Source organism: Mesoplodon densirostris, chromosome 3 (genome assembly GCF_025265405.1).
Source record: "Mesoplodon densirostris isolate mMesDen1 chromosome 3, mMesDen1 primary haplotype, whole genome shotgun sequence".
NCBI lineage: Eukaryota > Metazoa > Chordata > Mammalia > Artiodactyla > Ziphiidae > Mesoplodon > Mesoplodon densirostris.
The window spans coordinates 965,285-980,420 of record NC_082663.1 but is presented as its reverse complement, the minus strand read 5'-3'; the positions used below and the strand labels follow the sequence as shown (position 1 = coordinate 980,420).

Sequence of the window (15,136 nt, the reverse complement as noted above, 5' to 3'; positions counted from 1 at the left end):
TTTTGTTCCTTTTAATGGCTGAGTAATATGCCATTGTATATATGTACCACATCTTCTTTATGCACTCGTCTGTCGATGGGCATTTAGGTTGCTTCCATGATCTGGCTATTGTAAATGGTCCTGCAATGAACATTGGGGTTCATGTATCTTTTTTTTTTTTTTACAACTTTATTGGAGTATAATTGCTTCACAATTGTGTGTTAGTTTCTGCTTTATAACAAAATGATATACATATACATCTGTTCCCATATCCCTTCCCTCTTGCGTCTCCCTCCCTCCCACCCTCCCCATCCCACCCCTCTAGGTGGTCACAAAGCACCAAGCTGATCTCCCTGTGCTATGCGGCTGCTTCCCACTAGCTATCTATTTTACATTTGGTAGTGTATCTATGTCCATGCCTCTCTCTCGCTTTGTCACAGCTTACCCTTCCCCCTCCCCATATCCTCAAGTCCATTCTCTAGTAGGTCTGTGTCTTTATTCCTGTTTTACCCCTAGGTTCTTCATGACATTTTTTTTCTCTTAAATTCCATATATATGTGTTAGCATATGGTATTTGTCTTTCTCTTTCTGACTTATTTCACTCTGTATGACAGACTCTGGGTATATGCCCAGTAGTGGGATTGCTGGGTCATATGGTAGTTCTATTTTTAGTTTTTTAAGGAACCTCCATACTGTTCGCCATAGTGGCTGTATCAATTTACATTGCCACCAACAGTGCAAGAAGGTTCCCTTTTCTCCCCATCCTCTGCAGCATTTACTGTTTCTAGATTTTTTGGTGATGGCCATTCTGACTGGTGTGAGGTGATACCTCATTGTAGTTTGGATTTGCACTTCTCTAATGATTAGTGATGTTGAGCATTCTTTCATGTGTTTGTTGGCAATCTGTATGTCTTCTTTGGAGAAATGTCTATTTAGGTCTTCTGCCCATTTTTGGATTGGGTTGTTTGTTTTTTTAATATTGAGCTGCATGAGCTGTTTATACATTTTGGAGATTAATCCTTTGTCCGTTGATTCATTTGCAAATATTTTCTCCCATTCTGAGGGTTGTCTTTTCATCTTGTTTATGGTTTCCTTTGCTGTGCAAAAGCTTTGAAGTTTCATTAGGTCACATTTGGAGCTGCACTTTGAAAGCAGGAAACAGAGGTTTGGAGACGGGGCAGACAGACCCCTCTAAGACTGCGGTGGGAAAGCTGGGGGCTGGGGTGAAATCTCAGCAAGTGTTTCCAAATCCATACTCTTTCCTGTAGGAAAAAAAATCCAATATAGGCAGGAGAAAGGGAACATAATGCAAATAAATACAGAGCAGTGAAATTTACTCACTGTTGCATTTATGCATTTTCACCGCTCTTTTGCCCTTTATTATGATAAATAGCAATAGTTTGCAAGAACTTCCATTAACCCCTGAAGTAAGCTGAATGTATTCTATGCATTTCCATGACAAGCAAAGTAAATGTCATTTATAGCTCTAATTCTCCAGAAAACAGGGTGAAATGTTAACCCAAGAGCAGAAATGAAAGGTGAGGATATTGGCCTTGCGTTCAGCCGAGCGTATGGTTATCGTCCTGGGTTTGTGGCATTTAGACTGTAGAGCTTTTCAAACGAGACACCCCTTCGTTCCACAGCGGAAACCCTGCTCCCTCCGTGGGGTTGGGACTCGCAGAGCACAGGCCTGACACCAGGGCTCCTAAGAGACCTTGGGAGGTGGACCCTGGCTCTGGCCTTTGTTTGATTCTCTAGAAGGATCAGTAAGTGCCCTGTTCCTAACAGCTGGCACCCAACACAGGCCCCGCTGAGGACGAGGGAACCGAAAAAGTTATGTCACACCTCCGTGATCAAGTGCTCGGGAGACCATGCCAGTGAGCTACATGGCACGTCTTTTTAAAGTTACCCATGAAAATGATCAAGTAGCAGTTTCCTGTGGGCATCTTTTTTACTTTGGGATCATTTGCAGCCAAAGTGCCTGAGTCTTGGCTGAGTCCTGAGCCCCTCCATCCTCACCTCCACCCAGATCCCACCTGCTGGGGGGAAGGGAGCAGGTGCGTTTCCCGCGTGTGCCCATCCTGACCCGGCAGTCGCACTCCCAGGAGAGTATCAAAGGGACAGTCAGAGGAGGCTCGTACATGAGCAGAAACACACCGCTTTGCCAGGAGCATCTGGAGAAGCCCTCGCTAAACTGTGGTATCTCTGTAACACTGCGTGGTTTCTAAAGATGATACTCTGAGTTATACGTTGGCACAGAAAAATATCTACAGTGTGGGCTGCATGACCCACAGCGTGCCCGTGTGTGTAGGCAGTGCACATGTGTCCACCGCAGGCACCAAAAACAAACCAGGAGGCGCCCCGAGTGCTTGGAGGGAGGAAGGGTAGGACCCCTGGAAGCCCCTCCTGCCCTCCTCCCGCTGGCTGTGCCCCCTCCTCTCCCAGGGCCCGCACAGCCCCGGGAGACGGTCAGGGGCTGGAGGGGAGAGAACAGAGGCCCTCCCTCCCATGGATCCGGCTTCCATTCTCCAGAGTCCTGGGCCCTGAACTCCAGGAGGGAGGGCTTTCCAAGGAGAGAGCGGAAAGAAGGCAGTAGGCAGGGCTTTGTGCCCCTTGTGGTCTCTCACAAGGGCGGGGGGCGGGGCTGGGGGTGACGGAAGCAACGGCGGGGTCTGCTTTCAGGGCCGGGGCTGATCTTCATCATCTACCCCGAGGCGCTTGCCACGCTCCCGCTCTCCTCCGTCTGGGCCGTGGTTTTCTTTGTCATGCTGCTCACCCTGGGAATCGACAGCGCCGTGAGTGACCTCGGTGCTCCGCGTGCCGTGGGCCCACCAGTGACAGCCAGCCCTCACGGGGCCAGGCCGGCCCCGGGTGCCCTTGCGGGTCTCCCAAAGCCCCGTGCCTGCACAGCGCCCCTGCGTGGGAGGCAGGGTCCCACAGTAACTGCAGGGGTGTTCGGACCAGCTCTCCCCTCTTCTCCCCCGGGGGAGGGCACAGCAAGCCCCCTGCGAGTCCTAGACACACAGGCACAGGGCCGGGAGCAGCAGGGCAGTGCAGGAAAACGAGGCAACGGGGCGACGGGACACACGGGGCCCGGGCAGCCCGACTCACGCCTTCCCTGCCCCACAGCCGCCAGGAGGAAGGGTGCCCGCGCGGGGTGGGAAGCGGAGGCTGCGGCCGGGCCCTCTGAGCATCCTGTGGCGGCCCTGCGTGCGCACGGGCGCTGGCTCGGCAGGCGGACTTCCCCGGGCTACTCCTCCACGTGGCCTGCTGGGCCCGACAGCCGAGACCTCAGGCCCCACGTTCATCCGAGCTTCCTGGAAAGTGCGGAGGACCGCGGACCCCCACTGTGACAGCCGGTCACGCACTGTAGCCCTCCACCTCCGTCTCCCCGTCAGCCTTGCCACCTGCCCACTGGGTGGGCACAGCCCTTGGCGGGGACTCCCATAATCAGCACGTCCTGGAGGGGGTGGTCCCAACAGAGCAGGGCAGAGAGGCCCCCCAGCTGGCCGGGCCTCGCGGGTGACACCCCATCACGACAGCACTGAGAGTCAGGAGCGCTTAATCAGTGAGGACATGGCCAGGTCCTCCCCGGGAGCAAAACTAAGCTGTGCTTGTGGGACAGACACTTGCTTAGAAAAGCCCAGCAGAGCTGAGCCTTTGTGGCGACGCAGGGGACGGTATTACGAGGGCCACGTAGCACTCCACCCCCTCTAGCAAATCCTCACCAGAGGACAGGGCATCCACCCCAGGTCCTCCCTCTCCAGTGGCCGTGTGTCCAGAGCAGCCCTTGCCGAGGGTGCATTCTGCACCCCCGACACCGTGCAGCTCCTGACTCTGTGCGCGTCCGTCGAGTTACCCGTATGGGGGCCTAGGCGGGGCGCAGAGCGCCGGCCCCGCCCCCAGCGCTCCTCTGCCCTGTGTCGGCTGCAGATGGGCGGGATGGAGTCGGTGATCACCGGGCTCATCGATGAGTTCCAGCTGCTGCACAGGCACCGGGAGCTCTTCACCCTCCTCATCGTCCTGGCAACCTTCCTTCTCTCCCTCTTCTGCGTCACCAATGTACGTACCTGCGCACCTGCGCTCGCCCGACCGACGATGTCTCCTTAGCGTTTGGTGTTGGGCAGCAGTGGTTAGCGCCGTCAGACCAGACAGAACCACGGCATTTCCGAGGGCTGCACCCCTCCACACAACCCGCGGCCTGTAATACGCGGGTGGCTGTGGTCACTCTCGGGGTGGCCTTGAGCACATTCAGGGATTCATGGTCACTCAGCGTCACCATGGTCTCACGCGGTCCCTGGGTGCCTGAGCACTTGGTCTGGAGTGTTTCGGAAGCTGGACAGCTCCCTGGGAAGAGCCCGTGGATCTGTGGGCCAGGAGGGTCAGGGGAGGCCTGTCGGGGGGATGCAGGACCCAGGTCCTCCCCCTCACAGAGGCCCTGCCAACTTTGGCATTTGCTTTGCTTTCATCCCTAATTGCTGGGGAGGAGAGAAGTTTTTCTTTTCCGGAATAGATGGGTCCCTAAGTAGCTGCTTGTGGACTGAATTTTAGTGATTCAAATAACACTCTCTAGGGAGTAAAATAGACGTTGTCTGTCAACTGACACTGCGGGCCAGGTTTCTGCTTTGGCAAGCGCGCTTTGGTGGGCGAGGCGTGCCGTGCCGGGCACCCCGGGTTCAGCAGGCGCTCCCCCCTCTCTCCTAGGGTGGCATCTATGTCTTCACGCTGCTGGACCACTTTGCGGCCGGCACGTCCATCCTCTTCGGGGTGCTCATGGAGGTCATCGGGGTGGCCTGGTTCTACGGTAAGGACGGAGCTTTCCTCGGGGGGCTGGTGTGCTCCAACCACAAAGACCCAGCCCCTGTGCTGTCACTGCGACCGGCCGGGCCGGCGTCCTTGGGCTTTGTCACCGTGCTGCTTCCTTTTTGGCAAAGCTGCCCTCCACTGTGGTCACCACACATCACAGAGGAGGCTTGGCAGCCAGCTGTTCAATGGATCAGTGTAGACAGCCTGGATGGCAGCCCGAAATCCTTACTGCGGTCAGAGCACTCGGTGTGGCCACATAATCACGCTGCTGGTTCTTGAGGAGGAAGGATTTGCAAGGACGCTGGGACACTGGCTGGTGCTGGAGGCGAGGTCTCCGCATTTGCTGAGCACAGTCGACCAGCGCCGAGGTGGCAGGGGAGCAGGCTGAGTGGGCTTCTCTCTGGGGACGTGCCACTAAGGCCCTCAGCAGACGGGAGGGGTGACGGTAGTGTCCAGAGAGCCGCTGTCCAGCGTCGGGCCAGAACTCCTGACCCTGTGCGGACAGCACCACCTGGACTCCAGACCACCCCCCGCCCTGGTTCAGCGCTCATTCGTGGATTAGGACTGGGAGCCCCTCGAGGTCAGGGGCCTGCTGGTCAGCAGGCAGCCCCTGGAAGAGGCACGGCCCAGCCTGCAGCTGTGCTGCCCGGCCCCTCCTGGGGTGCCCGCCACATTTCCTGGGATGTCCTGCTGTAGGTTTGACAGCTGCAGAAGCTGTGCCCTTTCCAGCCTGCTGCCCAGGCCCACCTTGCTCTCTCTCCGTTTCTCTCCTGTGACCTGGGGTCATGGTGCCACTCAGCTCTCCTGGCCAGGTATCTGTGGGGGAGTTTGCAGTGAAAGCTCGAGATAACGGGCACACTCCCCTGCATGTGTATGTGCTTCAGCCCAAAGCCAAAGGCCTGTGCTGTTCGAGAACCACAGACTCGCAGCAGCCCTGGTGTCACATGAGGGGGTCATGGTCTCTGCCTCGGCCCTGGAATTATAACCTGAAAAGCACTCTAGCTTTGAGAGGCTTAACCCGGCAAATAGTTCATATCCCAAGAATACCCTTCCAATTATATTTACTTTTCTACAGAAAAGGGAAATATCAAGCTCTCTGTGCTTTCATTGGCACCTGGAATCAATACTTGTCTATAGCTTTAAATTATAATCTCCCCACCTCAAAATAAAACCTCAGAGAAGGAGAGAAAGTGCTTCAAACGTATCCCACAGCCATGAACGTGGGGCTGGCGGAGACGGGAGGCAGGCTGGCCCTGCAGGGACCAGGTGCTTCCCAAAGCCTCCAAAGACAGAGGTCACGCCGTTTCTCCAGACGGCCATTCGCACCCAGAACGCGCCCACCTCTCAGTGCCCCCAGGTCCCTGTGGTCTCAGAGAGGATGACCCGGCGCAGGAGGGGCTGGCCTGCCCTGGACCTGCTTGAGGGCCCGAGGGGCCTGGTGGACACGCCCATCTTTGCTGGCCTTTGGGTTCAGCCTCCTCCACCCCACTTCTCCAGGGTCCGAGTCCGGGATCTGCTGATGGGGTTGGAGTGTGAAGAGGGGATTCTGCATGGAGGTGTAGCTCTGCTGTGTCCCCGCATGTGACACAAGACTCGGCCAACCAGCTGCTGTCACATGACCAGAGGCCAGGCCAGGCTCAGGGCAAGAGAAATCACTGTAAGATCTGGAGAAAGCTGCGGCACATGGAGCTTCTAGAAGTAGCTTTCCTTACAAAAGAATGACTGTTCACATAAACGGAATGTCGTTCAGCCTTAAAACGGGCATTCTGATGCATATGCTACTACAACATGGATGGACCTTGAGGGCATTCTGCTCAGTGACATAAGCCAGCCACAGAAGGACAGATCCTGTAGGAGTCCCCTGAGGTCCCTGGAAGAGTCAGGTTCACACAGACAGAAAGTAGGATGGGGGCGTGGCATGGGCTGGGTGAGGGGATGGGGAGTGAGCACTTAATGGGGACCGGATCTCAGTTGGGGAGGATGAGAACGTTCTGGAGATGATGGTGGTGGTCCTCGCACAACAGTGTGAATGTACGTAGTGCCGCGGAGCTGTGCACTAAAAGTGGTTAAGATGGTAAGTCTTACGTTATATGTATTTTACCATGACGTTTGTAAATGAACAAAAAGTGATTACAGAGGGGAAGCAGGGATGACCGTGAGCCACGGGGAGGAGGAGCTGAGATGGGAGGAGGGCGGAGGCCCCACAGGCCCCCTTGGGGTCATCAGTGATCCCAGTGTCACCACAGGGACAGGCGTTGGGCCTGGGTCAGCAAGACCCCTGGGTGGCTGGGTGGGGCGGCCTGGGCACCAGCGTGCAGCCCGAGCTCCAGGTCTGCTGGGGGTGGCCCCGGGGTTGGTGGGGGCCCGGCGGGGCCCGCGTCTCGGGCAGGTGCCGTGCTGACCGCCTGCTTGGCCACCTCCCCGCAGGCGTGTGGCAGTTCAGCGACGACATCAAGCAGATGACCGGGCAGCGGCCCAGCCTCTACTGGCGGCTGTGCTGGAAGTTCATCAGCCCCTGCTTCCTCCTGGTGAGGCCCCTCCTTCCCCGCTCCCCCACCACCCGGTCCAGCAGGGGCCACACATGCCTGATGCTGGGGGAGGGGCTCGGTGCTGCCCGGGGACCAGGGTCTCCACAGGCGGGAGTCGGCAGGTCACCAAACTCAGGCAGGAGGGCAGGCTGGCCCCCCACATCCTCTGGTCTCCTGAAGATCCCACCCGACTGGAGCCACTGAGAAACCACTCACGGGAGGCAGGGGTTCCACCCGATTAAGGCCCGTGTGCGTCCTGCTCGGCCCCTGTGCTTGGAGGGCATCAGCTGACCTCTGCCTGGAGGCCCGAGGGAAGGGTGAGAACCTGGGAAGACAGGTGCTCAGATGCGAGGCCGGACGGGAGCCGCTCAGGTTCTGTGACAGCGCGGCCCCCAGGGCTCCCCAGTAGCTGCTGTCATCCAGGCCAGGGGTCTGCAAGCTCGGGCCTGTGGCCAGGTCCACCCACCGCCTGTTGCGTTGGAACACGGCCGTTCTGGTTCATCCACGCGTCCACACCACAACCTCAGAGCCAGGTGGCTGTGGCCGAGCCCCAGTGGCTCACAAAGCTGGAACTGCCTGCCCTGTCTGGTGGCCCCAGGCAGCCGTTTAGCGGCCGTCCAGCTCTGAGTGCAGAGCCCAGGACAGCAAGCACCTCGTGACCTTGGCCCTCCTCCTGCCCAGCCAGCCCAGCGGCCCCCAGGGTGTCCACGGATGGGGCAGGGGCCTCGGGCAGCACCCCCTCCACCCCGAGGGCCAGTGAGAGAGGAGGCAGAGTGGGGCTGAGGTTCCCAGTTCGAGCCCCAAGCTCCCTGAGCCGCTCCAAACCTGCAGGGGCTGCTGGTCACCCCCAGCTACCCAGCAGCCTGGGGCCTGTGACCTCCAGACCAGCCAGGTGTCCTGCTTCTCCCCGTGTGGCAACCTGTGAGGTTTACAAGGGACAGTGAGAGAATCTCCGCCCATCAGACTTCAGAATTGGAGGGATGTGCGCCCCCCAAGCACCCCCGCCCCGTCCTGCAGCAGCCCCAGTCTTCAGAGTGCACACAGACGCCCGCTGCCTGGGTTCTCGGCCTAGTCCTGTTGCGCGGGGGACCCTCCACCGGAGCCACCCGCTGGTACCCCTGCCCCAGCCGCCCCTGACCCCTGCCCCTCGGTTTCAGTTTGTGGTCGTGGTCAGCGTCGCAACCTTCCGGCCCCCGCACTACGGAGCCTACATCTTCCCCGAGTGGGCCAACGCGCTGGGCTGGGCCATCGCCGCCTCCTCCATGTCCGTGGTGCCCATCTACGCCGCCTACAAGTTCTGCAGCCTGCCCGGCTCCTCGAGGGAGGTGTGTATCTGGACAGGTCTCCTTCACCTGCCCTTCCCCCCCACCCCCGATCGTGAGGCCACCAACAAGGTCAGGCGGGTGTCCCTGTCCCAGGCCTACCCCCGCCTGCTCATCTCTGCCCAGCAGGAGGGGCTGGAAGGGCCGGAGATCATGCCAGAGACACGTGGGCTGGTGTGAGGGTGGGCTGTGCCTGTGCGTGTGTGCGTTCGTGTGTGTGTGCCTGTCTTTGTGTGTGCATGTGTGTGTGTGCACGCCTGTGTGTGCCTGTCTTGGGGGGGGTGTGTGTGTGTGCGCTCGCCTGTGTGTGCCTGTCTTGGTGTGTGTGTGTCCTCACGTGGGCACATACACGTGCGTACTTGCCTGTGTGTCTCTCTGTGTGTGTGCACACATGCTCTACAGTGTGCAGTGCAGGTGGAAGGGCAGTGGTCTGAGGGTGGGGGTGGAAGCAGGGGACCCGCCCTCTCCTGGGGCCAAGTCCACGTGGGGCCGAGCAGGGCCAGCAGGATCCCCAGGCAGGCACCCTCGTGTGGGCTGGGGGTGGCTCTGGGCCTCGCAGTCGATCGGGCATGCTCCTGCGTCACCTATGAAGGAGGGGGTGGGTGGGCTGGGCACGGGGGTCCCTCCACCTCACATCTTGGTGCCGGGATTCCTGGAAGAGACGGAGGACACCTTTGCTCAGGGCCCACCGTGAGCTTGATGTGGAGACGAACCTCCTCCAGTAGTGGCTACTTCAAGTTGGGCTGGACTTTGCTCCAGGGTCTAAGGAGACCCAAGCCATCAGCTCCCACATCGACAGCAGTTGACCAGGGCCCATTCACCCCGCTGAGGCTGGGCCGGCGCCCACAGTTGCTCCTTCTCTTCTAGAAACTGGCCTACGCCATCACGCCCGAGAAGGAACACGAGCAAGTGGACAGAGGGGAGGTGCGCCAGTTCACAGTGAGTGCCACTCTCCCCACTGCTGGCTGGGAGCGGAGGTGCCCTGGGTGGGTGCTCCCTCCTCCAACCCCAGAGCGAGGTGCTTGGTCAGGACGCCAGCATCAGCTGTGAATGCTGCACAGCCAAGTCCTTCCAGGACGTGGACACTCTGACTCGAAAGCTGTGTAAGGGGCATGATTTTAGGCAGGGGTGGGGGGGGCCTATTGGGACAGAGAACTGCCCCTTATGCAGCTTGAAGGGTCGTGACCTGGTGCAGGATGCTCTGTTTGTGCTTTGCTTTCTGTCTCATTCATTTCAGCTCTGTCATTATTTCTCCCTCCTACTTTCATTGGTCTACTCTGTCATACATTTACTAACTTCTTAATTTAGACCGTGGATCATTAATTTTCAACCTTTCTTCTTTTCTAACATAAGCATTCAAGGCTAAGAATTTCCCTCAAAATACCCTGTTGGCTGTGTTCCACAACTTTTTTTTCTTATAATTAGAAATTTTTGTTAACATCTTTACTGGAGTATAATTGCTTTACAGTGTTGTGTTAGTTTCTGCTGTATAACAAAGTGAATCAGCTATATGTCACAACTTTTAACATAGCATTTTGTGTATCATTTAGTTCTAAGCATATTTTAATTTTCATTGTGACTTCTTCCACCCATGAATGCTTAGAAGTCTGCCTTTAAATTCCCAAATATATGGGGATGTTTCATTTATCTTTTTATTATTGATTTCTAAATTAATTGCATTGGGTTCAGACACCTTTTTACTCATTCTTTGGAGTGTATTGATACTCCTTTATGGCCAAGTACCTAACCAAATTTTATAAATGCTACATGTATCTTCAGATGAGATGTATTCTCCAATTGTTGATATGCAATTCTCCTTCTGTCCATTAGATTGGGCTTGTAACTGCGTTGTTCAAATCTTTTACAATTTTGCACATTTTAGCTCTGTTTAACCATCAGTAATCAGTAGATATTTATGGGATATCTGACCTTGAAAGCATATTTGTCCAAGTTTCCCTTGTAGTTCTACTGGGTTTTGCTTTATCTATTCTGAGCCTGTTTTCTGGGACAGCTATGGGTTCAGAATTATCACATCTACTTGGCCGATCCTTGCTCCCTTGCTGTGTTTTTGCTCTTAAAGTCCTTCTTGTCTGAGGTGACTACAGCTGCACTAGGTTTCTTTTGAGTTTACCTGAAATGTCTTTTGTGATCTTTTAACTTCCAACTTTGCAATCATCTTAACATTTAGGTGTCTTTAGCAAACCTTGAACACACTGGAATGCTTTAGTCTGGCAACTGGGCAGATTAATCCATTTATATTTGTTGTGATTACTGGTACAGTTGGGCTTGATTCTGCTATTTTTTAACCTGTTGCATTTTTTAATGTTTATTTTTCCACCTTATTGTTGCCTTTTATGATTGATTTTTTTGGTCTTTTTTTTTTCTTGTTCTACTCTTTCCTCTCTGTTTGGAATTTATATACTTTATTCTATTCATTTTATAGTTGTTTGTGAAATTGTACCATGCATATTTCACTTTAAGTATAAAGTTAAACATTATCTGAACACCCATCCTGAATATCACAAGGACTTAAATTTTCCTCCTACAGATTAATAAGCTATTATTGTCCAATATTCCATTTATGTCATTTTTAACCCACAAATTAGTCACTATTATTATTGTTGTTATTTTGTCCAGAAACTTCCCTGGACAAGTGTGCATGTCCAGTGTTTATTTGTTCACTCTACTTTTTGGCATATACATCTTTCGTTTGAGGACCATTTTCTTGCCTTTCTAAGAAGCATCCTTCAGACATTCCTTTAAGGGGGTGTCTTAATAAACTTCCTCACTGTTGTGTGTCTGTGAATGTCTTTACTGGGCCCTTATTTATGACAGAGTTTCCACAGGCATGTGGCTCTCAATCAAGTTATGGTCTTTCAGCATTCTGAAGATGGTGGTTCTCCACCTGCAGCCCTGCAGTCCTGCTGAGACATGTGGCCCCATGGGGCGGGGTCCCCGGACCCATTCCAGCTTCCTTTGCATTTGGTGCTGCAGTTTCCCTGTGACGTGTCTAGGCATAGATTTCTTTTATTTATATTATTTCAAAGTTATTATAAGTAGTTTTATTTACTTATTCCTCCTGGCATCTCTTGTGTGCCCAGGGTCTGTAAATTCATGGTTTTTGTGAGTTCTGGGAACTTTGCAGCCCTACTTAAATCTTGCCCCTTGCTTCTCTGCTTCCGTCCTGGGCTCTGCCATATGGGGCTTCCCTGGCTCCTCCGGGTCTCATACTCTTTCAGGTGTCTTTTTAGGTTTTGTGTCCGGGTGCAGCATTGTACATTAGTCCACCCATGGCTGTTTTTCATTTATTTAACCACATAACAAAATAAACCCTTGTGAACAACCATACAAAACTCCACCTTGATAGTAACTCACGTCTACCTCCGTGTCTGCCACCCTCCTGCCCCTGAAGTCAACACCATCTCAATCTAGCTGAATATTTCCCATGCATTTTCTGCTGCACAGTTTTGTTGCATCTGTAAGTACTGCTATATTCCTGAAAAGTAGACTGTTTGGTTTCAGTTGTTTTTAAATTTATTGAAAGGGCATCACGCTGCCTGAGTCTTTGGGTTCATTTCTCCACCGTGCACGGTTACAGCACTGTACTTCATGCTTCTCATACCCACGGTCCGCTGAGCCTTTTGGAACTGTGGGTTTATAATTTTCAGTGTATTTGGAAATTTTGGGCTATTATTTCTTCCATTTTTTTCTGTCCCACCCCCTAAGGTCACGGGCTCCAGTTACCCATATTTTAGGCCACATTAATTCTCTTCCCTTTGTGTGTTTTATTTTGCGTGCTTTCTGTTGCTTTTGTTTGGTCCACTAATTTTTTCCTCTGCAAAGTCTAATCTGCTAATAATCCCATCTAGCACACCTATCATTTCACACGTTGTAGTTTTCATCTCTAGAAGTTCACGCTGGGTCTTTTTATGTCCTTCATCACGCCTCTACTTACCTTTTGGACATATGGACTGCAGTTATAATCACTGTGTAATTCCCTCATCTGCCAGTGTCAACATCTGTGTCTGTGCCGGGTCAGTGTCAGTTGACTTTTCTCATAAGGGGATGAATTCTGCTGCTTCACACATCTGGTCATTTTTAATTGGATTCTGAATATTGTGAGTTTTACCTTGTTAGAGGCTGGATATGTTTGTGTTTCTTTACATATTCTTGAGCTCTGTTCTGGGTCGTCATTAAGTTACTCGAAGACAGTTTGATCTTTGGGGGACTTGGTTTTTAAGACTAGTTAGGTGGGACCAGAGCGGCATTTAGTGGGGGGCGGTTTCCAGTGCTGGTGCAAGACCTGGGTGAACACTCTACCTGGCGCCCTGAAATCCAGGAGATGCTCCAGCCTGGCTGCGGGGCGGGCACAGCTCCTGTCCTGTGAGTTTCAGAGACATTTCCCGAATCCTGCCGGGAGGGCGTCTCCAGCCTCGAGTGCCCTGAATGCTCAGCTGAACCCTCGGGTCCCTGTGCACGTGCCCAGGGCCCTCAGTGCCGCACTCGCCCCTCGGCAGCTCCATCCTGTGAACTCCAGCTGCCTTGGGCTCCCCGGCACTCACCCCACCTCATCAGGCCAGGGGGTCGCTGCCCCACCTGGTCGTCCCCTCCCCCGGTGAAGCCTAGAAAGCCCCTCGAGGCCGCAGTGGGGCAGTTGGACAGATCCCCTTGCTTGTCTCCCTCGGGGAATCTGTCCTCTGTCGTCTGGCCTCCTGTGTCTGAAAACCCATTATTATGTATATTTTGTTCATTTTAAGCCCTGTCAGATGGTAGAATATATTCAGTCCCCATTACTCCATCTGGACCAGAAATATCCTTCTTTTCTTTTTGGCTGAGCTGCGCACCTTGCGGGTTCTTAGTTCCCCGACCAGGCAGTGAAAGCGCCGAGTCCTAACCACTGGACCGCCAGGGAATTCCCTGGACCAGAAATGTCTTTGTCTGTGGCTGTGGCCGTTCACCTTGACGCTGCACATGGAAGTGTCACGTGTGCAGTGATGGAGATGCGTCTCCGTCACGTGCCCCCTTCCTGTGTCCCCCGTCGCTGACAGTTACACTGTTCACTTCTGTGGAACCAGCAGTGGGCCCTGTGAACTGTGCAGCACGTAAGTGGCATCTATCACTTTTTAAACCATTTCTTACACAGCTGCCCAGTAATCCGAGGATCACAACCTCTCTGGTCCGTGGGGATCTGAACTGGAGTTTCTGGTTCTTGCCGACCCGCTCGGGGTGGCCGCTGCCCGTGTTTCTGCTCTCCTGGTTGCAGCTTCATGGCTTGATCTCCACCTGTGGGGACTCTGAGCGGCCCCGTAAGCACGCCTTCCTCTGAGAAGGTCGCCTTCGGCTCATCTGTGGCCAGGACAGAGGGCCACTTCAACCCCGGGGTCGGGTCTCAGCTGGGGTCCCAGGTGTGGCCCCCCGGCCTCAGCACTGGTCTGAAGTCACCAGGGAGCCACTGCTCCGGCCCACGGGCCGTCCCTGTTCAAGCCCTGCCCTCTGGCTGCCCTCTGGCTGCTGTGTGGGTGTGTCCTAAGCAGGTTGTCCCGATGGTGATGGGGGGCCCTGCGGTGGGACCAGAGGCAGCACCTCCTACCCCAGGTGCAGCTGTGTCAGAGACAAGCCCTGCCCGTCTTTGTCCGGAAATGTTCACACAACACGGTTCTTTGTTTTTTTTTTTCAATTTAGAAGATATCGTTTAAATTTTTTTTTCTTTTTTTTTTTTTACATCTTTATTGGAGTCTAATTGCTTTACAGTGGTGTGTTAGTTTCTGCTTTATGACAAAGTGAATCAGTTATACATATACATCTGTTCCCATATCCCTTCCCTCTTGCGTCTCCCTCCCTCCCACCCTCCCTATCCCACACCTCTAGGTTAGTGCGATCGAATGGCTTGTGCTCAAAAATAGGCTGAACTAACAGCTGGGTAATAACAGGCGATGACATTTGTGGACAACTAAATAGGGCCCCTGTCCATCTCACCCTTTCCCGAGCGGTGAACGAGGCCTCATCCCCCACCCACAGGGTCACACAAAGCAGACAGCACCACGGGGTGCAGGGTTCCACTGGGTCGGGATCAGAGGCCCCAGGGGGCCAGGGGCATCGCAGGTCACATGCGAGCCAGTAGGCGAGTGCTGTGGACCAGCCCAGGCATGCTGGCATCCAGTGTCTGTCCAGCATCTGATGTCACACTGGCCAGGGATGGCAGAGGCTGCTGGTCCATGCTCTGGCCCCTTGAGGCCACTGTGCCCGCCGACAACATCTCTTTGTGAAGTGATGACTTGTCTCCATAAAGTTAAAAAGGACGTCAGGTCTGTGGTACCCCAGGAGCAGTGCTGGTCCCCCAGCCGCCCGCTGGGCTCAGGGATCTCCCAGCTACAAACCGGGCCGCCAGCCCAGGAGCTGCTTCTATCCAAGGAGCTCCTCCCTTCACGCCTGAATAAGCCCTGTTTTCGTTCCAGCTCCGCCACTGGCTCGTGGTGTAGAGGAGAGCGGAGGAAGGAGACC

At 54.4% G+C, this 15,136-nt stretch overlaps 1 protein-coding gene across 1 annotated transcript in view; it reads left to right on the top strand.

Moving 5' to 3' along the window:
- The window catches only part of SLC6A3 (solute carrier family 6 member 3), a 33,608-nt gene extending 18,494 nt beyond the window's left edge, over positions 1-15,114 (top strand). Inside the window, exons 8-14 of the mRNA XM_060091569.1 lie at positions 2,662-2,774; positions 3,913-4,041; positions 4,684-4,783; positions 7,213-7,313; positions 8,471-8,638; positions 9,503-9,574; positions 15,091-15,114. Coding sequence (XP_059947552.1) covers positions 2,662-2,774; positions 3,913-4,041; positions 4,684-4,783; positions 7,213-7,313; positions 8,471-8,638; positions 9,503-9,574; positions 15,091-15,114 — 707 coding nt within the window. The remainder of the gene's footprint in view (positions 1-2,661; positions 2,775-3,912; positions 4,042-4,683; positions 4,784-7,212; positions 7,314-8,470; positions 8,639-9,502; positions 9,575-15,090) is intronic.
- The last annotated feature ends 22 nt before the right edge of the window (positions 15,115-15,136 follow it).